This window comes from Oncorhynchus keta, chromosome 37, assembly GCF_023373465.1.
Source record: "Oncorhynchus keta strain PuntledgeMale-10-30-2019 chromosome 37, Oket_V2, whole genome shotgun sequence".
NCBI classification, from domain to species: Eukaryota; Metazoa; Chordata; class Actinopteri; order Salmoniformes; family Salmonidae; genus Oncorhynchus; species Oncorhynchus keta.
The window spans coordinates 16,888,160-16,915,659 of NC_068457.1; the positions used below are offsets into that span (position 1 = coordinate 16,888,160).

At 46.1% G+C, this 27,500-nt stretch overlaps 2 protein-coding genes across 2 annotated transcripts in view; one reads left to right on the plus strand and one right to left on the minus strand.

Moving 5' to 3' along the window:
- Nucleotides 1-10,353, minus strand: part of LOC118381356 (autophagy-related protein 9A-like) — a 17,463-nt gene extending 7,110 nt beyond the window's left edge. Inside the window, 9 exon segments of the mRNA XM_052499329.1 lie at nt 243-363; nt 574-714; nt 946-1,087; nt 1,286-1,435; nt 1,536-1,549; nt 1,655-1,705; nt 1,983-2,026; nt 2,187-2,341; nt 9,778-10,353. Of these exon segments, the coding sequence (XP_052355289.1) occupies nt 243-363; nt 574-714; nt 946-1,087; nt 1,286-1,435; nt 1,536-1,549; nt 1,655-1,705; nt 1,983-2,026; nt 2,187-2,292 (769 nt within the window). The 5' untranslated portion in view covers nt 2,293-2,341; nt 9,778-10,353.
- A 5,563-nt stretch (nt 10,354-15,916) lies between these two features.
- LOC118381929 (unconventional myosin-X-like) overlaps nt 15,917-27,500 on the plus strand; it is an 82,806-nt gene continuing 71,222 nt past the window's right edge. The window contains 1 exon segment of the mRNA XM_052499327.1: nt 15,917-16,671. Coding sequence (XP_052355287.1) covers nt 16,651-16,671 — 21 coding nt within the window. The 5' untranslated portion in view covers nt 15,917-16,650.

Genomic DNA, 27,500 nt, shown 5'->3' on the forward strand with positions numbered 1-27,500 from the left:
AGAGACAGAGACACAGAGAGAGAGAGAGAGACAGAGACACAGAGACAGAGAGAGAGACAGAGAGAGAGGGAGAGACAGAGAGACAGAGAGAGAGAGAGAGACAGAGAGAGAGGGAGAGACAGAGAGAGAGGGAGAGACAGAGAGAGAGGGAGAGACAGAGAGAGAGGGAGAGACAGAGAGAGAGGTGAAAAGTGTACCAAACAAAGTGTACCGAGCACAAACTCCAAAACACACACACCAACCTGGACCCCAGAAGAGGATGAGTTCAAAGTTGTACTTGAGGCCGCGGGTGTAAAACACACTCTCCCCGAGTAGCGGAGGGCGGAAATGCACAGGAAGGAGGGACTTATTTACCATGGCAACCTGGAGGAAGAAGAAAGGGGTTTAGGTGGTGTTGCTTTTGATTGACAGGTGGTTCAGTAGTAGGGGTACAAGTGAGGAATGGTAAAGAAGATGTACTCTGACACGAGCACAACCACACGTGAGTGCACACACACACACACACACACACACACACACACACACACACACACACACACACACACACACATACACGCACAGAGACACACACACCATGTAGTTTTTGAAGCGCAGGATACGGTGGTATATGTCCAGTTCTGTGAGTTCTTTCTTGTGGATACAGATCTGATGTTCCTTCTGGATCTCAACGATCCGGGCCTGAACCTCCTGCCATGTGTGGTATGGCAGCTCTGCCTAGAGGGGTGAGGAGAAGGGGGAGGGGAGGAGAAGGGGGACAGGAGGAGAAGGGGGAGGGGAGGAGAAGGGGGACAGGAGGAGAAGGGGGAGGGGAGGAGAAGGGGGACGGGAGGAGAAGAGAAGACAAGGAGGAGGTGAGGGGGAGAGGAGGAGGAGAGGAGGGGAGGAAGTAGTTAAACCAGTAGGTTGAAGACACGCAGACAGACACACACACACACACACACTCACCATGCTCATCTTGAGTGCTTTGGTGTAGAAGGAGCGTATCTCCCAGTAGCAGCAGACGTTGTAGATGAACTTGATGAGGCGATGCAGCCAGAACACTCCAGATATCATCAATACAAACATCACTGTCACGTTGTCACGGATACTGGCGGGAAAACAACAAGCAGGTTGTCATGGATACTGGCGGGAAAACAACAAGCAGGTTGTCACAGATACCGGTGTGAAAACAAAAAGCAGTAAGGACATTTTCCAGCATTCCTTATTAACTTGAGTGCAAAAGATGTGCTAATAAAGTGTTTATAATGCATTTATAAAACATTTATGAAGGGTTTATAAGTCTTACCTTGAGCTGCAGACGTCCACAGGCAGGAAGGCGTCAGGCAGAGTGACTTTGGAGGAGTCGGTGTGGTTGACAAACTTGTTAGCGAACAGAATATCATAGTCCACACAGTTAGCCAAGAAGACTGTGAATCCTACCACAAACAGCAACTGGCTACAGAAGGGGAGAAATGGGGAAAGAGGAGAGAGAGGAAAGTTGAAAACGACCCCACAGGACAGACCACATAGAAGACACAGACACACAGTGTACTTACACCAGCTCAAAGACCTCTCCCAGCAGCACACACACACACACACACACACACACACACACACACACACACACACACACACACACACACACACACACACACACACACACACACACACACACCTCTCCCAGCAGCATACAAGTGAAGCCATTCTTCTGGTGCAGGTTATAGACGTGTCAGGGGTCAAGGATCAGATGATGACATAAAAGTAGCACGTGTCCTCTCTCCTGAAAGTCTAGTCAGATATAGTATTAACTCAGGTCACCAGCTCAACATTCCTCCTCCTGAAGAGCTACAGGGAAAGCAGGCTTTTATTCCAGCCCTGCTCTTACACACCTGATTCTATTCTTCTCCTGGAAGGTGTTGACCCTCCCGGTCTTAAAATAACCACCGGGGTAGTTGTAGTAGTGAATGATCCGGGAGTACAGAGACACAGAGGTAAAAGGATATCCTCTGGAAGAACAGGTCCAGGTTCTCTATGTGGTGCCACGGGGCTGCGGAGAACAGTCAATAACAAAAACAGGTTAGTGTGTGTGTGTGTGTGTGTGTGTGTGTGTGTGTGTGTGTGTGTGTGTGTGTGTGTGTGTGTGTGTGTGTGTGTGTGTGTGTGTGTGTGTGTGTGTGTGTGTGCGCGTATCTACTTAATAACTTTACACTTGTTTCCGTCAGGTACGTGCACCAGTAGGTTCTCCTCTCCGGGTGGAGAGTCGCTGTATGAAGCCTCTAGGCGCTGGTACTCTGTGTCAAAGTGTGCCGCCATGGTAACCACAGCTTCAGTTACCCCCAGCAATCAAGCCCCAAGCTACTGACTGACCACAGAAAGGGTAGGAGAGAGAGAGAGAGAGAGAGAGATCAGTGCCATAAATCCACAGATAGTCTGTATTACAATAACAATGGGTCTTTCTCTTCCCTCATCTGCACTGGATTGAGTAACAGAGGGAGCCTCTTTCTGACTTTCACCTATCCAGCTCCTCACATGAAAGTAGATAAAGGAGAGGAGGCGAGGAAAGGAAGCCAAACATGTCAATAAGCCACATCACACCTGTGCTCCACCCATCACTGGAACATGGACATGCTTGGAAGACACGAGACAGACAGACAACTGAGAGGTGTGGATATAGGCACACAAAAACTATTCTTGCAGCAAATCATATGCCATAATACCACAAAAGTTCCATGACCGTTTGCCTAGTATAAAACAGCCTACGTTAATCATGTTGGCCAATGTAGACATGTCACTGGCAGAACGCTGCTGACACAATGGACAGTGTTGCGAAACGTGCTCTGCAACTCCAGCGGAATCACAAGGACGGATATTGAGACAGAGAGCGTTTTAAACCACATTATAGCCTACAAATATCCTACTGTTTTACGTAGAGCCTATGGCTCTAAATTTACTCATGTGACAATTTGTGAGCGACAAAAACCAAGTCTATACAAGCTTTTTGGCCGACGTGCGCAGCGTGGCTTTAACTTATAAACAATAAGCGTTCCTGGAGCTGCTGGCCTTTTGAAAGGCGACAATGACGAGGGACACGCAGCCCCCTCCTATGCTATAATCTACATGTAAGTGGAAATATTGTTGCATCTTGAAGTCTTCAGCAAATAGCTTACCTGGAAAATTATTCGGCTACACGTATTTAGGCCTACACACAACAAAATAGCCCACCTCTGTTGACCAAGTATAGATTAGCTCCATTCCAGGATCATTACACGTCAGGGGATTACCGCTTACATTTCACCCTACAGAAAGTGAACATGGGACATTACAATTCTAAAATCATGAAATTGTAACGATAAACCGATCCCATTGCTTACAATATAGCTGGGATTTAAAAAATAAATACATGTAACGTTAGCTAGGCAGCCCGGGAAAGTGTACCCTAGGAAGAACCGAAACCGTGAAGATGATTTGGTTCTCAGGATATTGGCAAAATGCCATTGTTGAAGAAAGCTGCATGTTCATGACATATCTACAAAATCATCACAAGGATTTAGCTCTATATTTTACTGCACTAGACTATTATTCTGTTGAAAATGTTATCCGGTCGCAGCCTACCTTTGACGCAGGCGGACTGATCGTCAATGAGAATTGCCGAGCCCTTGTTTATAGAGGACGTCTAGGCTTTGTTTTCCTGTTTATTTTTGAGTCAGAGGCGATTTAATTGGTTTGGTTTAATTTCTGAAACACATTATGTACACCAATGCCTGTCATGGTTGATGGATACCTGGTTTAGCCAATCAGAAGAGTGTTTTTCCTAAACGGAGAAGAAAACAACCAGTCATAGACAGATGCGGACTCCCAGAGAGGCGGACTCCCAAAGCTCCCTGCTTCAGCTTTCTTAACACGCCCTTTGAGCTCATACAGGGTTTATGACATGCAGGTTTTGGTCAATTATGATATTCCTCCATGTTTTGAATTAAATATAAAGCAATCTCAAATATCGTCATCTAAAACTCAAAAGTATCTAAACTACATATCATTCCTGACGACGAGAAAACGTAAAGCCAATACGATATCCATGGGCGCGCCTGAAAATGAAATTAGTGGTGTTTTACCCCCCCTTAGTGGATATTTGTGGTATTACAACAACATTGACACATTCCGGGGTGCTGCTATACTAAAGCTCACCTCTGGGTTGGGCTATAAACCCAACCTATTGCTAAAGTTTGAGTTACATTGGCTGTGCCTTACAGTAATGATGAAGTCGATTAGACTCACAATTACACGTATCTGCTTTTAACCAAGTTGTTTGTTCTCAAAAAATGCCATATAGACAATGTGGAGTGTGTGGATGAGAATATTCATAATGTGACTGTGGGCCGCTGGAGTGACAGCTGGCCTTTTGTTCAGTGTTTCTGTTAACTCTAATGGACACCTGTGTGTTGAATATGTAAGAACATTACTTGGCCATCTGTTTCATCCTTTCATTCTCCCCACCTCGCTCTCTGTCTCACCCTCTACCCCCTTTCTCTCGCTGTCTATCGTTGTATGTGTGTGTGCGCAGGCTTGTGTAATCTAATCATTATTGTGAGTAGGGCTATTACATCTGGTGTCACTTATTTTCCACCATAATTTGCAAATAAATTCATTAAAAATCCTACAATGTAATTTTCTGAATTTTTTTTCTCATTTTGTCTGTCATAGTTGAAGTGTACCTATGATAAAAAATGACAGGCCTCTCTCATCTTTTTAATTAGGAGAACTTGCACAATTAGTGGCTGACTAAATACTTTCTTGCTCCACTGTATGCACGGGTACCAGCACCGAGTTGATGTGCAGGGGTACGAGGTAATTGAGGTAAATATGTACATATAGGTAGGGGTAAAGTGACTAGACAGGAAAGATAATAAATAGTTACAGCAGTGTATGGTATGAGTCAAAATAGTTAGTGCAAAAAGAGTAAATGAAGATAGTCCAGGTAACTGTTAAACTATTTAGCAGTGTTATGACTTGGGGGTAGAAGCAGTTCAGGGTCCTGTTGATTCCAGACTTGGTGTATCGGTACCGCTTGCCGTGCGGTAGCAGAGAACAGTCTATGACTTGGGTGGCTGGAGTCTGACAATTTCGGGCCTTCCTCTGACGCCGCCTGATATAGAGGTCATGGATGGCAGGGAGCTTGGCCCCAGTGATGTACTGGGCCGTACACACTACCCTCTGTAAGGCCTTGAGGTCAGATGCCAAGCAGTTGCTATACCAAGCGGTGATGTAGCCAGTCAAGATGCTCTCAATGGTGCAGCTGCCCATGCCAAATCTTTTCAGCCTCTTGAGAGGGAAGAGGTATTGTCGTGCCCTCTTCACGACTGTGTTGGTGTGGGCGCACCATGATAATCCATTAGTGATCTGGACACCGAGGAACTTAAAGTGCTTGTTGGGAGAGGTTGTTGTCCTGGAACCACACTGCCAGATCTCGGTGTTGGAGTTGTGTGCAGCCACGCAGTCGTGGGTGAACAGGGAGTACAGGAGGGGACTAAGCGCACACCTGGAGGGGCCCCACTGTTGAGGGTCAGCATGAGGGATTTGTTGTCTACCCGCAACACCTGGGGTTGGCGCATCAGGAAGACCAGGATCCCATCAGGAAGTCCAGGATTCAGTTGCAGAGGGAGGTGTTTAGTCCCAGGGTCCTTAGTTTAGTGATGAGCTTGGAGGGCACTATGGTGTTTAACACTGAGCTGTAGTCAATGAACAGCATTCTTATGTAGGTGTTCCTTTTGTCCAGGTGGGAAAGGGCAGTGTGGAGTGCAAATGAGATTGTGTCATCTGTGGATCTGTTGGGGCGGTATGCGAATTGGAGTGGGTCTAGGGTGTCCGGGAGGATGCTGTTGATGTGAGCCATGACCAGGCTTTCAAAGCACTTCATGGCTACCGACATGAGTGCAACGGGGCGGTAATCATTTAGGCAGGTTACCTTCGCTTCCTTGGGTACAGGGACTTTGGTGGTCTGCTTGAAACATGTAGGTATTACAGACTTGGTCAGAGAGAGGTTGAAAATGTCAATGGAGACACTTGACAGTTGGTCCGCGCATGCTTTGAGTACACGTCCTGGTAATCCATCTGGCCTAACGGCTTTGTAAATGTTGACCTGTTTAAATGTTTTGTTCACATTGGCTACGAGAGCATTATCACACAGTCATCCAGAACAGCTGGTGCCCTCGTGCATGCTTCCGTGTTGCTTGCCTCGAAGCTAGCATAAAAGGCATTTAGCTCGTCTGGTAGGCTCACATCACTGGGCAGCTCGCATTTGGGTTTCCCTTTGTTGTCCGTAATAGTTTTCAAGCCCTGCCATATCCGACGAGCATCAGAGCCGGTGTCGTAGGATTCAATCTTAATCCTATTTTGACGCTTTGCTTGTTTGATGGTTTGTCTGAGGGCATAGCGAAATTTCTTATAAGAGTCCGGATTAGTCTCCCGTTCCTTGAAAGCGGCAGCTCTAGCCTTTAGCTCGATGCAGATGTTGCCTTTAATTCATGGCTTCTGGTTGGGATATGTATGTACGGTCACTGTGGGTCTTTTGGGGAGGTATGCAAATTGGAGTGGGATAGATGTCACCTGGGGTACGCTGCTCCAGTCAGTGCGAAAACAGACGGCAGAGACATTGCCTAAGTTTACTTTATTTATTTAGGACTGGCGGTTGGACATGGTAAAGGTTTGTGTGTGTGTGGTTCTGTAACAAAAAGAGATGTCAATAGCAGGTTACATAACATGAAAAGATAAACAAGCTCCACTCCCCCTCCATAGAAACTTAAATTGGGTCCTGGATCTTCGTATATAATCCAAAGAACAGAACTCTGGTAAATAAACATACATTTTTACACGACATAAAAGGTGATAAGGACAAACCTATTAAACCAATACAGCTCAAATATTGAAAATAGAAAAAACAAAAACGACTTTTAACTAGGACACACAACTGGAAATAAACTGATAAATTGCTTGACAGGCTTTAAATACAAACTAGAAGTGTGAATGAGCCATTTGGGGCAGTCCTGATAATTAGTGACAGGTGTGTGATTGCATGAGAGTGTCAACAGGTGAAATCAACTTGCCTAATCAAGTCCATCTCATCAGTATGCTGCTCCACTCTGGGTGCTTTTGTACAGTCTCACTGTCATTGTTGGTTACAGATATATGAATGGGCTGCCTTGGCTAACTAAGCTGTGTCAGTGTGCGTGTACACACGTGTGCATGTGCGGCTGAAGGGGATATAGCTGATTAAATTACCTCTCTGTCTGTAGGGAACCAGGAGGTCGCAATGCCAGATAATTTAGTCAGAAGACATGCTGTCATTGGTGTGTGTGCGTGCGTGTGTGTGTTGTGGGGGGGAGTCCCCTGTGGTGATAGGGGGTATCCGGGATGAAGTAATCTCTCATGGGATTCTTAATTAGATCGCCCCCCCTTCTCCTACTGTATTCCCTTAAATTCTCTCTCCCCCTTCCCTCCCCCTCTGCTTCCCTGCAAGACCAGAGCAGACATTAAAGAACCAGACTGACACACATACTCATGTAGATGCATACTGTACATGCACACACTAAAACATGCATAACAGTATACATACAACTGCAAACACTAAACAGTATTCAAGTAGCTTTGTCTCAGAGGGTTTAGAGTAATGTGTTTTTGATAGTAGGGGGGATGGGTTAGTGAAATACATTTTCTGTCCTCTATGTTTGAGTCAGGGGGTAATGAAATAATGAATGGTGGGCAGTGTTGTGTGCGGGGGGGAGATCAATTTACTGTTACACATAAAACTGTCATATGCCTGGTTCACCAATTACTTTGCAGACAGAGTTCAGTGTGTCAAATCGGAGGGCATGCTGTCCGGTCCTCTGGCAGTCTCTATGGGGGTGCCACAGGGTTCAATTCTCGGGCCGACTCTTTTCTCTGTATATATCAATGATGTTGGTCTTGCTGCGGGCGATTCCCTGATCCACCTCTACGCAGACGACACCATTCTATATACTTTCGGCCCGTCATTGGACACTGTGCTATCACACCTCCAAACGAGCTTCAATGCCATACAACACTCCTTCCGTGGCCTCCAACTGCTCTTAAACGCTAGTAAAAGCAAATGCATGCTTTTCAACCGATCGCTGCCTGCACCCGCATGCCCGACTAGCATCACCACACTGGATGGTTCCGACCTTGAATATGTGGACACCTATAAGTACCTAGGTGTCTGGCTAGACTGCAAACTCTCCTTCCAGACCCATATCAAACATCTCCAATCGAAAATCAAATCAAGAGTCGGCTTTCTATTCCGCAACAAAGCCTCCTTCACTCACGCTGCCAAGCTTACCCTAGTAAAACTGACTATCCTACCGATCCTCGACTTCGGCGATGTCATCTAGAAAATCGCTTCCAACACTCTACTCAGCAAACTGGATGCAGTTTATCACAGTGCCATCCGTTTTGTCACTAAAGCACCTTATACTACCCACCACTGCGACTTGTATGCTCTAGTCGGCTGGCCCTCACTACATATTCGTCGCCAGACCCACTGGCTCCAGGTCATCTACAAGGCCATGCTAGGTAAAGCTCCGCCTTATCTCAGTTCACTGGTCACGATGGCAACACCCATCCGTAGCACGCGCTCCAGCAGGTGTATCTCACTGATCATCCCTAAAGCCAACACCTCATTCGGCCGCCTTTCGTTCCAGTACTCTGCTGCCTGTGACTGGAACGAATTGCAAAAATCGCTGAAGTTGGAGACTTTTATCTCCCTCACCAACTTCAAACATCAGCTATCTGAGTAGCTAACCGATCGCTGCAGCTGTACATAATCTATTGGTAAATAGCCCACCCATTTTCACCTACCTCATCCCCACAGTTTTTATTTATTTACTTTTCTGCTCTTTTGCACACCAATATCTCTACCTGTACATGATCATCTGATCATTTATCACTCCAGTGTTAATCTGCAATATTGTAATTATTCGCCTACCTCCTCATGCCTTTTGCACACATTGTATATAGACTCCCCTTTTTTTCTACTGTGTTATTGACTTGTTAATTGTTTACTCCATGTGTAACTCTGTGTTGTCTGTTCACACTGCTATGCTTTAGCTTGGCCAGGTCGCAGTTGCAAATGAGAACTTGTTCTCAACTAGCCTACCTGGTTAAATAAAGGTGAAATAAAATAAATAAAATAAAAATATCAAGGATGAATGGCTGAAGCTTATCCTTTCATGATTATTGTAACTTTATCTGGGGTTTGTTTCTAGGAGAGAGAGGAAGCTGAGGAGACAATATAAGAACATGTTTTGACTCAAGATCAGAGCAACCAGGAAATACAACTTCAATGGAATAAAATAAACTAGCATAATGTTATATTAATCTGTTCTCTGACTGAAGCCCAATTGGCTGATTGCATCTTCGTCATGAAAGAAATTAATAATCTTTTAAACTTCGTATTTCTTTCTTTGAATAAGCACAAGCATTGAGCAATAAACAAAATTTGTAACTACTTCCGTCAAGACATATCAAATATTCATTCACATTAAGAGAATATTTACAACTTTCAAAGATTTAAAGTCGCTATATAAGTTGCTTTGGAAATACTTTAATGATATTTTTGTGCCTTTTAGAACACATAAAGCTAGCTGCTTTACACAATTCCATTAGCTTTGTTACGCACAGAAATAGTCAATACTAGCCTATAGCTGATAAAAGTAACAAAATAACCTGAATATGCACTTTAAACCTAGTGAATAAGTGAGGGGGGAAAAGCTACAGCAGGGCACTAACCCTTTTACACCTCACTGTCCTTTTCTCTTCACTCTCCTGTTCCACCGTGCTGTGCTGCTGCCCCTGCATCTTGGCTTCAGTCCTTCATGTCGCTCATCTTCCCCATCATCCCCTGTGTATTTATCTTTGTCTGTGGCCAGTTCGTTTTGTTCGTAAAACCTACCAGAGTTTCCCTGCTCCTGCCTGTTTTCCTGCTCCTTTCTCCGTTGTCCGTGCGAGAGGCTGCTCGCAAGCTGCTCCAGCTACGCCAAGACTCCCGTAGTGTGGCAGACTACACAGTGGATTTCCGCACGTCGGCAGCTGACGGTGCTTGGAACTCAGAAGCGCTGTTCGACACATTCCTACATGGAGTATCGGAGGAAGTTAAAGATGAGCTTGCCTGGGAACTACTGGTGGATCTCGACTCGCTCATCGCCTTGATCATTCGGATCGATGTACGACTACAGGAATGAAGGAAGGACAGGAGAGTTGATTCCAATTCGCCCCCGGGGTATCCCGGAAGTTCCCGACGGCTCCACTGCCAAGAGAACCTGAGGCTACCCGAGTTCCCACGAGAGTCTCCGAAGACTGACGATGCACTTCTTCCCGAGCCCATGCAACTAGGCAGAGCTAGAATGTCTCCTGCTGAAGGGCTATACAGGCTTCACACTAAGAGTTGCCTGAATTGCGGGACTACTGGTAATTTAGTCTCCACCTGTCCACTAAAAGACCAGGCTCACCGGTAGGAGCAAGTACTCTGGTGGACCATACAGAGAACCTTTCCTCTCCCCTTACTCGCAATCTTTTTCATGCCATCTTGCTGTGGGGTAACCAGTCAAAATCTCTGGGTACTTATCGACTCTGGGGCTGAAGAGAGCTTTATGAACGCTACCCTGGCTTCCGAGCTGGATATCCCCACTCAACCCATCTCCATTCCCATGGATGTTAGAGCACTGGACGGGCGGTCCATTTGCCGGGTCACCCACAATACCACCCCTATCAACCTACGTGTGTAAGGGAACCACAGCGAGACGATCCAGTTCCTGCTCATTAAGTCTCCTCAGGTTCCCGTGGTGTTGGGGTTCTCCTGGCTCCGGCGACACAACTCCCTCATTGACTGGTCTGCCGGTGCCATCAGAACCCGTTCTGCCACGCCCACTGCCTGAAGTCAGCGCAGCCTGTTCCGTGACGTCCAGGGCTCTTCGCTGCCACCGCACCGACCCTATGACTGTGGGATTGATCTTCTCCCAGGCACCACTCCACCCCGGAGACGACTGTACTCTCTGTCTGGTCCGGAGACCAAGGCTATGGAGACCTACATTGTAGAACCCCTAGCTACTGGGTTCATCCATACTTCTGCCTCCCCCTCCCTGCATCCGTGCATTGACTACCGAGGTCTCGATGACATCACGGTGAAGAACCGCTACCCGAGGTCGGCATACCTTCTGCTCAGATGTTTGTCCGCTGCTGTCATTATACCTGGAGGAGAACCCGATCGGCCCTCCTCAAGACCACCTCCAGGTATCGATGACAAGTGGATCGCCACCGGACCCTGGCTCCCCGGTATCGTCTCAGGCAGAATGTATGGCAATCCACCCGGGATCTGCCCCTCCGAGTGGAATCCTGCAAACTCTCCCCCCAGTTTTTGGCCCTTTTCCCCATCTCCAAAATTATTAGCCCCTCTGCTGTTCATCTTCTGTTGCCCCATACCCTTCGTATACATCCCACCTTTCATGTATCCAGAGTTAAACCCATGTCTCACAGCCCTTTGTCTCCTGTTTCCAGGGAAATGGCTGTAATCCAGGTATGCACCCAGGTAGGATGCCAGGTGGCGCCGCTAGAGGGGGGTACTGTCAGACCCTGATCTGTTTCACCTGTCTATGTGATTGTTTCCACCCCCCCCAGGTGTTGCCTATCTTCCCCATTACCCCCTGTGTATTTATACCTGTATTATCTGTTTGTCTGTTGCCAGTTCGTTTCGTTCGTAAAACCTACCAGCATTTGTTTCCCTGCTCCTGCCTGTTTTCCTGCGCCTGTTTTCTAGGCCATCCCGGTTTTGACAGTGCTGTGTGCCCTGACCCTGAGACTGCCTGCCGTTCTGGACCCTTTACACCCTTTCTAGATTACTGACTCCTGCCTGCCTTGACCTGTCGTTTGCCTGCCCCGGTGATTGTAATAAACTCTTGTTACTTCTACACTGTCTGCATCTGTGTCTTACCTAAACGTGATACCTTTGGGCCTTCAGAGAAGCCTGGTCTCTTCTCCTGGTCCTCAGGTTCACCGTGACACAGACAATCTCCAGCAGAGCACAGGCCATCAGTGAAGAGTAAACTGCATAGAACGTGGAGTCGATGCCAAAGGGAAACCTCTTCCCGTTGATCAAGAAGGTTGTAGTTATTGATAAACAGTCTGTCTTAGACATGACAGCACACTAGTACTCCCCACTGTCCCCCAGTGAGAGGTTAGAGAGGACCACAGAGACAGAAAGGGGAGATGCATTCATTCTGCCATCTCAATCTTCATGCATTTGTTTGTACTCATCATCTCTATATGTAGGTATGTCACTTCTCCCTATCAGAATAACGTTGTCCACTTTAGCAGTCTTTCTATACCACACGAACCTATCATACTCCTTTACATCAGAGTTACAACCTCCCCTCCCTCTGAGAAAAACTCAATGAGGGGCTCAGATGATATATTCTGAAGATTTTTAGTGGGGACACTTTTATGCACAAGTAATACCCTGAGTGTTTGGGTGTCATTTCCTGACGATGCTCCATTCACAAAATAGTCTGTCTGCTTCTCTTGGTCAGTAAGGATTTTTCCAGGCCTTGAGTGGGTTTGAGATGTTGATACTTTGGTCTGTAATACCAACATGCTTCAAGCAGACCACCATAGTCCCTGTGGCCAAGAACACATCTGTAGTCTGTAGCCATGAAGTGCTTTGAAAGGCTGGTCATAGCTCACATCAACACCATTATCCCAGAAACCCTAGACCCACTCCAATTTACATACTGCCCCAACAGATCCATAGATGATGCACTCCACACTGCTCCACACTGTTATTTTATTGTGGTTCCTTGTTCATTTATTTATTTATTTTAATTCTTTAAACTGCATTGTTTGTAAAGGGTTAAGTAAGCATTTCACTGTACGGTGAAATAACTGTTGTATTCGGCACATGTGACAAATAACATTTGATTTGATGTGTTGTGGTGAACCAGTCTCCTTATATCTGCTTTTGGTCAGTTATCTTATTCCTCCATGTTGCAATACTGGTGACCCCGTGACACTGAGCCACAGAATCGTGGAGGGCCTGACATATCAGAGCAGAATGCAGTGGTGAAGGTCTCTGATAGGCGAAAACACCTCATTTATTGTTTTTAATAACCTGCCCAGGGACTGCGGTTGTAAATGAGCCGGCTGGCTGAAAACGTTGATTATTAATGTGCACTGTCCCTGTAAAAAAATATATAAACTCAAACTCAGATTGAACATGCTGATGGGGACAGAACCACATACAACTGGTTCTTCATGAACCCTGGTTGCTTCCTAGCCTCCCTGGTTGCTTCCTAGCCTCTTGCTTCTTCACAACTGTCCACGGAAAGTTTACACTTCTTGAAAATGTGTGACCATATAAGGTTCCAGTCTGAAGATGCTGTTTCTTAGAGCTGATCTGATACAAGCTTTACTCTCCACTGGTTAATTCACACCAGTCACAGACATTTGAGTCATTTAGCAGATGCTCTCATCCAGAGCCTCACAATAAGTCAGCTTTTGTTTTTGCGCATCACAAACACACCTGATTCAAATATTCCACTAATCCAGGTCTTCTCTCTGTCTGGTCCATAATTAGTTGAATCAGGTGTGTTTCTGCAGGGCTGGAATGAAACCCTGCACTCCGGGTAGCTTTCCAGAACCACAGTTGGATAGTTTCCCCTCTATCTTCTCACCTCATTTGCTCACATTGTATATAGACTTGTTTATACTGTATTATTGACTGTATGTTTGTTTTACTCCATGTGTAACTCTGTGTCGTTATATCTGTCGAACTGCTTTGCTTTATCTTGGCCAGGTCGCAATTGTAAATGAGAACTTGTTCTCAACTTGCCTACCTGGTTAAATAAAGGTGAAATAAAAAAAATAAAAAAAATCTCTCTCTGTCTCTGTGCTCACTCTCTCAGATGAATAGCCTGTAGGTGTCCTCTCTCTTTTTGTCTCTTATTTCAGACGGTTATAAATGAGTATCTAGACAGAAAAGATCAAGAACGTGGTAGAGAGAGAAAGAGAGAGGTTGATAAAAATATATTTCCACCCATTTCCCCATAAAACTGATTGGCTTTGACATTGTGAGTGATGGGATTTCCCACAGACAACGTGTGACATGCCTAAAGGGCATACACATGCAGAGAGACTGAGAGAGACCGATGAGAGAGGGCATAGTATCACTTCTGGCCCTGAGGGAGGTTTCTGTCCCAGGATCCATCACTCTCGGTCAGTGTGTGTGCGTGTGTGCGCTCATATGGTGGCACCTGTGCCCTCTTTCTGGAAGTCTGGAGAGAACAAGAGAATACTGCTCACGTGATAGATCCAGTGAAGGGAAGACAGAGGTGTGTGTGTGTGTGTGTGTGTGTGTGTGTGTGTGTGTGTGTGTGTGTGTGTGTGTGTGTGTGTGTGTGTGTGTGTGTGTGTGTGTGTGTGTGTGTGTGTGTGTGTGTGTGTGTGTGATGCGCAGGTTGACTAATAACCTGCAGTTCACGCTATTATATCCGCGAGGCTCTGAAGACTGGGTTTAAGAACGGGCAGAAAAAAGTTAACGTCAATCCACTGAGGCAAAAAGGACATTGTCGAAGTTTAATTCAAAAAGACAAAAGCAGCGAAAGTAGAGTTGAAAATAAACAGAAGGGAGGGACAGAAAAGTAATATTTGTCAAATATTTGGTGAAGTGGTTAAAAAGGATAATAGTAGTGTCAGCTGTGTTATGTGTGATGATTGTGAGGCGCTATACAAATTCGACAGTCACAAGACGGGACTTAGGCTTATGGCACGTGAAGAAAACTAGCCTTCTGTTTCGATGGGTTAAATGTAAACTGACATCTGCACACAGACTGTAGGTATATAACCTCTAACATAGCCTTAATATTAACTCCTGCAGAATTAAGCATTTATTGCCGTAATATTATACACCAAATGTAGGCTAAATTTGGACTTGGGAACAGGTGTGGAGAAATATGATTAATTTATTTCTGCCTCTTGACATAATGCAATGCTCAGTTAGACACCATCTGTAAATGGGCTGTCTTCAACATAAAAGCGTTATAAAAGGTGATAGTATTTCAACCACATAAAATGTGCATCGAAGCCGAACTGAAATCTTATCAGAAACACGTTGGTTCCTTTTCACAGCTTTCTTTTTCCTTATAACCGGTCAAACTGATGTCATTTGGACATTTTGAACAGAACATCTTCCCGTTGTTTTTCTTTGTGTTATTGTATGTTATCACAGTCCCTTTAACGTATTTGATCCGCGACAGAAAACTTTACTGATGTTAACTATATATCAACTATATTCACGCGTTCATTCTATCGATCTATTACACTATTCTGTTGAGCAAGGGTGTATTTAGTCTTCCAGGGCAACATATAATGACAGAAGAGAAACTACATGTATCTAATTATAGACAAGTTGACTAACAAATAGCTTGCCAAAATGTCCGAAATTATATGCAGAAACATATCTAAATCAGAAGGAAAAAAATCCTGCACCCCCTGTCAAAAAATTGTTCTGCCGTTTTTGACTGTAGCCTATAGTGCATTTTCTGTATTTGCGGGTTAGAGAGAGAGTGTGTGTGTGTGTGTGTGTGTGTGTGTGTGTGTGTGTGTGTGTGTGTGTGTGTGTGCGTGGCGCGTACATGCGTGTGAGTTCTATTTTCTTTCAGCCCAGAGGGAATGTGACTCACTCACCCCAGCTACGGTCACAGCCCAGAGCGCCAGAGCGGCAAAGTTCACATAATGAAAGGGAAAGGGGGATACCTAGTCAGTTGTACAACTGAATGCATTCAACTGAAATGTGTCTTCCGCATTTAACCCAACCCCTCTGAATCAGAGAGGTGCGGCGGGGCTGCCATAATCGATATCCACGTCTTCGGCGACCGGGGAACAGTGGGTTAACTGCCTTGTTCAGGGGCAGAACGACAGATGTTTACCTTGTCAGTTCGGGGATTCGATCCAGCAACCCTTCGGTTACTAGCCCAATATTTAACTGGGTGTGTGTGCGCGCGTGTTGCTCTCAGCTCTGTTCACATCCTGTTATTTTCCTCCTCTTCAGAAACAAACAGAGAATTCCTGAGACTCGGGTATCAGGGCCTGTGTTGTGGTGGCGACAAACAGTTTGGATAAAGATGTGCACGCGATGATAACGTTGCTACCTCACTCTGTCTCTCATAATCATTATCCTTACCATTATTCGGTTTCACAAAAACACACACTCAGTTGCGGCTCCGTGGAGTCCGTCAGTTCACTGTCAGGACTGAAGAGGGAACCGTTGGCTTCACTGTTTGGGATTTATCTTACATTGTATTAGCGGCACACACGGAGAAGAGGTGTGTGTCCTCTCTTTCTCGCTTTCTCTCTCTCTCTTTCTTTCTCTCTCTCTGCTTTCTCTCTGCTATCTGTTCGCGTTGGGTGGGAACACACACATCAGGGATTGTAGCCGTTCGGATTTAAATTGGGACGTTTACAAATGAATGGAAATCACCACCGACCAGGACCAAGGAGCCTATTCCACCTCCACCCACCCCGAGCTTCCCCGGTGCCCGCTGTGATTTAGTTCTCTGGGACAAGCGTCTGCCCATCGACTGACTTCACGCGCGCCGGGCAGCAACATAGAGAAGAATGGAAGCGTTTTTCGCGGAGGTAAGCTGGGATGGGAGATGGGTTTTTCCCCGGTTTAATATTATATTTCCCCGATACTGGTTGACCTAACGATAGAAATATAAATTACGTGGTAGCCTGTCATAAACCCGTGTTGTGAATATCGTTTGGACATTTTTATTTGGTGTAGACTATGATGGTGGTTCAACGAGAATACATTTATGGCCGACCCTCGACAGACACAAGCAGAATACAACTCTTCAAAAATACAGTAGGTGTAGGTTATGTGTCACAATATCGAAAACATTTGCTTTCTCGCTCTCTCTCTCTCTCAAAATGTAGGCCAATGTCATGAACACAAGTGAATGCTAGCCTACCTATCATATTAGACTAAAGTCTACTGACAGGATGTGCTAAAATGGCACCACACCACTCATAATGTAGCCTGCACTGCCATCCTCATCTGTCCATTCTCTCAGAGGAGGAGAGGAGTAGCCTAATTGGCTAAATGCAGGCTGACCAGAAAATAGGCTAGTCTTTCCATAAAGCTGCGTTTCGGATTAAGACCAATCTGTTACGGGAGAAAAGCGTGGTATTGTCAAGCTACTAACCTACTGGGTTAGTAGTGGCTATACTAGTATGATCAGTGGGAGGATTCTTTCTACCCTCTCTGGGGTGATTGTGTGGGGCTGTGTCTCGGAGAGGGAGGATGGGAGGTGTGGCTATTGCGGGATTTGAAGGGGGGTGGAGGAGAGAGGAGGAAGATGAAGGCGAAATGGAAGGATATGAATTGACTGTAGGTGAGACAGCGATGGCTATGGTTGTTATTATGGATTATTAACGCCATGTCCTAATCTCTCTCAAGTCAATTCAAAGGGGTTTTATTGGTTTTGGAAACACAAGTTTACAATGCCAAAGCGAGTGAAATGAACAAAAGTGAGAAGAAACACAACGCAACATCAACAATAATACAATTTAAAAAACGTTACATAGCACTGGATTCCGTCACTGCAGAGAGAGCGATAAAGGAGAGAGAGATATAAAGGAGAGAGAGAGAGATAAAGGAGAGAGAGAGATAAAGGAGAGAGAGAGAGATAAAGGAGAGAGAGATAAAGGAGAGAGAGAGAGAGATAAAGGAGAGAGAGAGATAAAGGAGAGAGAGAGAGAGAGAGCTAAAGGAGAGAGAGAGAGAGAGAGAGAGAGATAAAGGAGAGAGAGAGAGAGAGCTAAAGGAGAGAGAGAGATAAAGGAGAGAGAGAGAGAGCTAAATGAGAGAGAGAGAGAGAGAGAGAGAGAGATAAAGGAGAGAGAGAGAGAGAGCTAAAGGAGAGAGAGAGAGAGATAAAGGAGAGAGAGATATAAAGGAGAGAGAGAGATAAAGGAGAGAGAGAGAGAGAGATAAAGGAGAGAGAGAGATAAAGGACAGAGAGAGAGAGAGATAAAGGAGAGAGAGAGATAAAGGAGAGAGAGAGCTCCTCTCTCGTCCTGGTGTTTAAATTGCGTTGTTACCGATTCTCCCAGATCAATCAGCTAATTTACGACTTTTCACTCTCTCTTTGCCAGCGGCGCTGACAGATCTCTAGTCCGGCCACCAGTTTGCTAGCCCACTGAGTTTGGCCCAGTAGAAAACATTTTTCTAGAAACTACATGTGTTTCCTGTAGTATAATCTATTATATGCTAATATATTGACAGGTTGTTGTGAAAACCTAAGCCTAATAGGTTTAGACATGGTTGGTGTGTTCTTTGTTTCTACCACATAAAACAGGGCCGCATTCTTCCCCAATTCACCCCACTGGGGATGGTGCCCAACCTCCCCACCTTCTCAGTCCTTCCTCTTCCTCCTCCTCTTCATTCTCCTTTCTTTCCTCCTCACCTCCATCTCCTCCCTGTTTCTAATTCATTCCATCATGGTGTCACAAACAAAGGTGGCACACACACACACACACACACACACACACACACACACACACACACACACACACACACACACACACACACACACACACACACACACACACACACACACACACAATTTGTATAATCTGTGCATGAATGTGTTATCCTCTAACTGTCAGGGATTTCCTCCTCTTCTTCCGAAGAGGAGAGGCGAAAAGGATCAGAGGACCAAAATGCGGCGTGGCTATTGAGATTCATGTTTAATGAAACAAAGTAAACACCAATCAAATACAAAAACAATAAATGTAACACGAAAACCTAAACAGCCTAATACTGGTGCAAAGTAACACAGACATGAACAATCACCCACAAACACACAGTGAAACCCAGGCTACCTAAGTATGATTCTCAATCAGAGACCACTAATGACACCTGCCTCTGATTGAGAACCATACTAGGCCGAAACATAGAAATACCCAAAACCTAGAAAAACAAACATAGACTGCCCACCCAACTCACGCCCTGACCATACTAAATAATGACAAAACAAAGGAAATAAAGGTCAGAACGTGACACTAACTGTAGGCTACTTACCTCCATCCTTGTTTATCTCGATCTGATATAACTTTAACAACCGCCCCTTCTCACTGTGACGTCATTCATTCTGTGTGCGTGTACACTACCAGTCAAAAGTTTTAGAACACCCCCATTTTCCCAGTTTTTATTGACATTTTATTGAAAGTCCAGTGAATAACCTGAAATGGTATAAAGGTAAGAGGTAAACTGCCAGAGGTTAAAAAAAAATAAAAAAATAAGTTTGGGTTTCCAAAAACTGAGAAAGAAGGTAAATTTCAGAGTTATCAAAAAAGCCTTTTCTCAGGGAACAAGTAAAGGGTTAACAACTTACAGCTGTTCTGCAGCGATGGTCCTAAATTAAGCCTTGAATGTTGACGCTAACAATTCCTACAGGTGTCCCAACTTTTGTTGATTATTCTCAAACCCTCTGTCTGTATAAAAGCAGTGTTGGAACAGACTGTTACTACACCCTCTGTCTGTATAAAAGCAGTGTTGGGACAGACTGTTACTACACCCTCTGTCTGTATAAAAGCAGTGTTGGAACAGACTGTTACTACACCCTCTGTCTGTATAAAAGCAGTGTTGGGACAGACTGTTACTACACCCTCTGTCTGTATAAAAGCAGTGTTGGGACAGACTGTTACTACACCCTCTGTCTGTATAAAAGCAGTGTTGGGACAGACTGTTACTACACCCTCTGTCTGTATAAAAGCAGTGTTGGGACAGACTGTCACTACACCCTCTGTCTGTATAAAAGCAGTGTTGGGACAGACTGTCACTACACCCTCTGTCTGTATAATAGCAGTGTTGGGACAGACTGTCACTACACCCTCTGTCTGTATAAAAGCAGTGTTGGGACAGACTGTCACTACACCCTCTGTCTGTATAAAAGCAGTGTTGGGACAGACTGTCACTACACCCTCTGTCTGTATAAAAGCAGTGTTGGGACAGACTGTCACTACACCCTCTGTCTGTATAATAGCAGTGTTGGGACAGACTGTCACTACACCCTCTGTCTGTATAAAAGCAGTGTTGGGACAGACTGTTACTACACCCTCTTAAGCATTATTTGGACACTATTGTACTGCAGGAAGTAGTATATTGCTATCATAATGGCGAGAAAAAGGCAATTAACAAAGGAAGACAGACAGACCATTATAACCCTTGAAAGTGTAGGTCTTTCCTTTAGAGAAATTGCAAAGAAACCCAAGGCGTCAGTGAGTACAGTTTCCTACACCATCAAAAGGCACTTGGAACCTGGAGAAAACTCTGACAGGAGGAGGTCTGGCAGACCCAAAGCCACAACAGAATCAGAAGACACGTTTCTGAGAGTCAACAGCTTGCGTGATAGGCAGCTCACAGGACAACAGCTTCAAGCACAGCTTAACACTGGTCGAAGTCAGCAAGTCTCAGTTTCAACTGTGAAGAGGAGACTTCGAGCTGCAGGTTTGACAGGTCGAGTGACAGTATGAAGGCCATTGCTATGATGGCAAAACAAGAAAAAGAGACTTGCCTGGGCCACGAAGCACCGCCAGTGGACTACTGAAGACTGGAAGACGGTCTTGTGGACCGATGAAATCTTTGGTTCCTCATACAGGGTTTTTGTACGCCGTCGAGTAGGTGAAAGGATGGTTTCTCAGTGTGTGACAGCAACTGTCAAACATGGAGGAGGAAGCGTGATGGTCAGCGGCTCTTTTGCTGGAACCAGTATCGACGACTTGCACAGAGTGGGTGGCACCCTGAACCAAAATGGCTACCACAGCATTTTGCAGTGCCTTGCAATGCCCTCTGTTGTGCACCTAGTTGGTCAGGGGGTCATTCTACAGCAAGATTATGACCCAGATCACACCTCCAGGCTATGGGGTTCATTCTACAGCAAGATAATGACCCAGAACATACCTCCAGGCTATGGGGTTCATCCTACAGCAAGATAATGACCCAGAACATACCTCCAGGCTATGGGGTTCATTCTACAGCAAGATAATGACCCAGAACATACCTCCAGGCTATGGGGTTCATCCTACAGCAAGATAATGACCCAGAACATACCTCCAGGCTATGGGGTTCACCCTACAGCAAGATAATGACCCAGGACACACCTCCAGGCTATGGGGTTCATCCTACAGCAAGATAATGACCCAGGACACACCTCCAGGCTATGGGGTTCATCCTACAGCAAGATAATGACCCAGAACATACCTCCAGGCTATGGGGTTCATCATACAGCAAGATAATGACCCAGGACACACCTCCAGGCTATGGGGTTCATCCTACAGCAAGATAAGGACTCAGATCACACCTCCAGGCTATGGGGTTCATCCTACAGCAAGATAATGACCCAAAACATACCTCCAGGCTATGGGGTTCATCCTACAGCAAGATAATGACCCAGGACACACCCCCAGGCTGTGGGGTTCATCCTACAGCAAGATAATGACCCAGGACACACCTCCAGGCTATGGGGTTCATCCTACAGCAAGATAATGACCCAGGACACACCTCCAGGCTATGGGGTTCATCCTACAGCAAGATAATGACCCAGGACACACCTCCAGGCTATGGGGTTCATCCTACAGCAAGATAATGACCCAGGACACACCTCCAGGCTATGGGGTTCATCCTACAGCAAGATAATGACCCAGGACACACCTCCAGGCTATGGGGTTCATCCTACAGCAAGATAATGACCCAGGACACACCTCCAGGCTATGGGGTTCATCCTACAGCAAGATAATGACCCAGGACACACCTCCAGGCTATGGGGTTCATCCTACAGCAAGATAATGACCCAGGACACACCTCCAGGCTATGGGGTTCATCCTACAGCAAGATAATGACCCAGGACACACCTCCAGGCTATGGGGTTCATCCTACAGCAAGATAATGACCCAGGACACACCTCCAGGCTATGGGGTTCATCCTACAGCAAGATAATGACCCAGGACACACCTCCAGGCTATGGGGTTCATCCTACAGCAAGATAATGACCCAGGACACACCTCCAGGCTATGGGGTTCATCCTACAGCAAGATAATGACCCAGGACACACCTCCAGGCTATGGGGTTCACCCTACAGCAAGATAATGACCCAGGACACACCTCCAGGCTATGGGGTTCATCCTACAGCAAGATAATGACCCAGGACACACCTCCAGGCTATGGGGTTCATCCTACAGCAAGATAATGACCCAGGACACACCTCCAGGCTATGGGGTTCATCCTACAGCAAGATAATGACCCAGGACACACCTCCAGGCTATGGGGTTCATCCTACAGCAAGATAATGACCCAGGACACACCTCCAGGCTATGGGGTTCATCCTACAGCAAGATAATGACCCAGGACACACCTCCAGGCTATGGGGTTCATCCTACAGCAAGATAATGACCCAGGACACACCTCCAGGCTATGGGGTTCATCCTACAGCAAGATAATGACCCAGGACACACCTCCAGGCTATGGGGTTCATCCTACAGCAAGATAATGACCCAGGACACACCTCCAGGCTATGGGGTTCATCCTACAGCAAGATAATGACCCAGGACACACCTCCAGGCTATGGGGTTCATCCTACAGCAAGATAATGACCCAGGACACACCTCCAGGCTATGGGGTTCATCCTACAGCAAGATAATGACCCAGGACACACCTCCAGGCTATGGGGTTCATCCTACAGCAAGATAATGACCCAGGACACACCTCCAGGCTATGGGGTTCATCCTACAGCAAGATAATGACCCAGGACACACCTCCAGGCTATGGGGTTCATCCTACAGCAAGATAATGACCCAGGACACACCTCCAGGCTATGGGGTTCATCCTACAGCAAGATAATGACCCAGGACACACCTCCAGGCTATGGGGTTCATCCTACAGCAAGATAATGACCCAGGACACACCTCCAGGCTATGGGGTTCATCCTACAGCAAGATAATGACCCAGGACACACCTCCAGGCTATGGGGTTCATCCTACAGCAAGATAATGACCCAGGACACACCTCCAGGCTATGGGGTTCATCCTACAGCAAGATAATGACCCAGGACACACCTCCAGGCTATGGGGTTCATCCTACAGCAAGATAATGACCCAGGACACACCTCCAGGCTATGGGGTTCATCCTACAGCAAGATAATGACCCAGGACACACCTCCAGGCTATGGGGTTCATCCTACAGCAAGATAATGACCCAGGACACACCTCCAGGCTATGGGGTTCACCCTACAGCAAGATAATGACCCAGGACACACCTCCATGCTATGGGGTTCATCCTACAGCAAGATAATGACCCAGGACACACCTCCAGGCTATGGGGTTCATCCTACAGCAAGATAATGACCCAGGACACACCTCCAGGCTATGGGGTTCATCCTACAGCAAGATAATGACCCAGGACACACCTCCAGGCTATGGGGTTCACCCTACAGCAAGATAATGACCCAGGACACACCTCCAGGCTATGGGGTTCATCCTACAGCAAGATAATGACCCAGGACACACCTCCAGGCTATGGGGTTCATCCTACAGCAAGATAATGACCCAGGACACACCTCCAGGCTATGGGGTTCATCCTACAGCAAGATAATGACCCAGGACACACCTCCAGGCTATGGGGTTCATCCTACAGCAAGATAATGACCCAGGACACACCTCCAGGCTGTGGGGTTCATCCTACAGCAAGATAATGACCCAGGACACACCTCCAGGCTATGGGGTTCATCCTACAGCAAGATAATGACCCAGGACAAACCTCCAGGCTATGGGGTTCATCCTACAGCAAGATAATGACCCAGGACACACCTCCAGGCTGTGTCAGAACTACCTTAGAAGAAAAGAACAACACGGTAAACTTCAAATCATGGAATGGCCAGCACAGTCTCCAGACTTGGTTTGTCATGAACTGGGCAGAATGGTGAAAGCAAAGCAACCTACAGGTGCAACACATTTGTGGGAACTTCTGCAACAGTGTTGGAAAGAGTTTTCCTAACAATGTTTGATTTCCAATGTAGAAAGAATGTGTGTTTGGCTGTTATGTCAGCAAAAGGTGGCTACTTTTATCAAAAAATGTAGATATAGAGTCAAAAATGTTGATACAATTTTGTTAAACAAAACAATTCCATTATTTTTTTTTGTCTCGAATTGTTTATCTGTTCTATGCTTTAATTTCAGAGTACATTAAGACAATAAACTGTGAATTTCAATAAAAACTGGAAACATTGAGGTGCTAGTACTTTTGACCGGTTGTGTGTGTCTCCATGGGCGTTGTTACAGATGTAGTACATTCTCTACACTGTGACATCACACCTCCATATCCCCCGGCAACAGTGGAAGGGGAGGCCTGGCCGATAGGGGTCCACCACAGTCCACCATGGTGGTTGCCCTTTTCTTGTGGCAACAGGGCACACATCTTGCTGCTGTAATTGCACACTGTGGTATTTCACCCAATAGATATGGGAGTTTATCAAAATCGGGTTTGTTTTCGAATTCTTTGTGGATCTGTGTAATCTGAGGGAAATATGTGTCTCTAATATCATACATTGGGCAGGAGGATAAGTGCAACTCAAAATGTTTGTCCCATTTTGTGAATTCTTGGTTGGTGAGCGGACCCCAGACCTCACAAACATAAAGGGCATTGGATTCCATAACTGGTTTAAGTATTTTTAGCCAGATCCTAATTGGTATGTCGAATTTTATGTTCCTTTTGATGGCATAGAGGGCCCTTCTTGGCTTGTCTCTCAGCTCATTTACAGCTTTGTGGAAGTTACCTGTGGCACTGATGTTTAGGCCGGGGTATGTATAGTTTTTTGTGTGCTCTAGGGCAACAGTGTCAAGATGAAATTTGTATTCGTGGTCCTGACGACTGGACCTTTTTTGAACACTGAGGAATACTGTCAGGGCCCAGGTCTGTCAGAATCTGTGCAGAATATCTAGGTGCTGCTGTAGGCTCTCCTTGGTTGGTGACAGAAGCACCAGATCATCAGCAAACAGTAGACATTTGACTACAGATTCTAGTAGGGTGAGGGCGGGTGCTGAAGACTTCTCGTGGCCTCGCCAATTCGCTGATATATATATATATATGTTGAAGAGGTTGGGCTTAAGCTGCATCCCTGACTCACCCCACTGCCCTGTGGAAAGAAATGTGTGTTTTTGCCAATTTTAACTGCACACTTTGGTTAAAATTGTTTTTAAAAAACACACATTTCTGGGCCTCCCGGGTGGTACAGTGGTTAAGGGCGCTGTACTGCAGCGCCAGCTGTGCCACCAGAGACTCTACTATTTTTTAATTTTACCCCTTTTTCTCCCCAATTTCGTGGTATCCAATTGTTTTAATAGCTACTATCTTGTCTCTCGCTACAACTCCCGTACGGGCTCGAGAGAGACGAAGGTGGAAAGTCATGCGTCTTCCGATGCACGAGCCCAGGCTCTGTCGTAACCGGCCGCGACCGGGAGGTCTGTGGGGTGACGCACAATTGGCCTAGCGTCGTCCGGGTTAGGGAGGGTTTGGCCAGGAGGGATATCCTTGTCTCAGCGCGCACCAGCGACTCCTGTGGCCAGGGTTGCCTCCGACACATTGGTGCGGCTGGCTTCCGGTTTGGATGCGCGCTGTGTTAAGATGCAGTGTGGCTTGGTTGGGTTGTGTATCGGAAGACGCATGACTTTCCACCTTCGTCTCTCTCGAGCCCGTACGGGAGTTGTAGCGAGAGACAAGATAGTAGCTATTAAAACAATTGGATACCACGAAATTGGGGAGAAAAAGGGGTAAAATTAAAAAATAGTAATTTTTTAATAAAAAACACCAATTTCTTTCCACAGGGCTGTGGGGTGAAACAGGGATGCAGCTCTCTCTCTCTCCCCCCTCTCTCTCAGACCCAGTGGATGGGGTAAATGCTGTACTGTGCCATATTGATTCAATGTAAGCATGAGAGTGGCACATATTGTGTGTGTGTGTGTATATGTGCATGTGTCCATGCCTGCGGCGTGTGTGTGTAAAGTACAGTAGTGTATATGAACTAATATATTCACTCTTATTAAATGGTCTGTTCTGAATGAGTTATGACTGCCAGACCTCCTCTCTTTAAATTCAACAGAGGACACACACACAGGACTACTTATTTAGCTGGGTGGAGACCAAACCTCTGGGGGTCCTTTTCATCATCATTTCATTTATTTTCATACCTTCATGATCCCTCCATCTCTCCCTCATACAGTCCCCCCTCTCTCTCTCTCTCTCTCTCTCTCTCTCTCTCTCTCTCTCTCTCTCTCTCTCTCTCTCTCTCTCTCTTTATCATCCCCCTCCCATTCCTTCCTTCCTTCCTTCCTTCCTTCCTTCCTTCCTTCCTTCCTTCCTTCCTTCCTTCCTTCCTTCCTTCCTTCCTTTCTCTCTCTCTTTCTGTCTGTCTGTCATCCCTCTGCAGAGTATCTCTCCCTCTATCCCTTTCCCCTTTCTGTCTGGACAGAGAGAGAGATGGCGATGGGGTCCAAATCTCAACTGAGGGCAGGATTTCAGCTTTAGTCTCTAAACCTGGCAACCCAGGCAGAAACCCTGACGCCACACTGGCAACCCGAGCATTAAATGTCAGGTGACATTACCCTTCTGTGGCGTGCACAACCCCCCTCATATTTAGATCAGTGGTGTGAAAGTCTGTGTCCTTGTGTGTGTCTCTCTTTCTCTCTCCATTGACTTCTGTGTAATGTGTGGCAGTGCTTCCCCTACAGATGTATAGGCGGTGCCTCTCTCTGTTGGCCCCTGCCTATAAGGATGAGTTGGGCTTCTATTGGTGCAATTGGTCATTTTCATGCCAGAGGATTTAGATGTTGCGTAAGGGGCCTGGGCACCCTGCCTGGATATTAAACTAGGGGAAAGACTGTTGTGTAGTTTAGTGTTTAGTGTGTAGTGTAAAGTGGGAAGGGTATGTTATAGTCATGCATAGAGTGTATGCTGGTAAATTGGAGAGGAGCGAGAGAGAGAGCAGTCGCTTGTGATGTATGACCCATTTTCAGCATAACCAAGCACATTCGTTCTGCTTAGAGCTGCATCAGCTCTGCCTCTCTCCATCGCTCCGTCTCACTCTTGTTTTCTGCCCTCTCGCTTCTCTCTTTTTCCTCCCCCACAATCTCCGATCTCTTCATCCCTGGTACATGTCCCCGGTCGGTCTCTCTCTCTCTCTCTCTCTCTCTCTCTAGGTGTGGGAGTAGTTCTCTATCTTGGATCTCGATTCCCTTTTACAGCATTCTTTCATCTCCCAGATTTCTTAGCTGTTTTCCCCGGGATGGTCTCACACACACACACACACACACACACGTACACAATACACACCCAGGTCAATCCGCCAGGCTGCTGCCTCTCTGTGTGTGATGGGGTCGAAGTTGCCATGGTGTGTTTTAGCTGGTTCAGAACT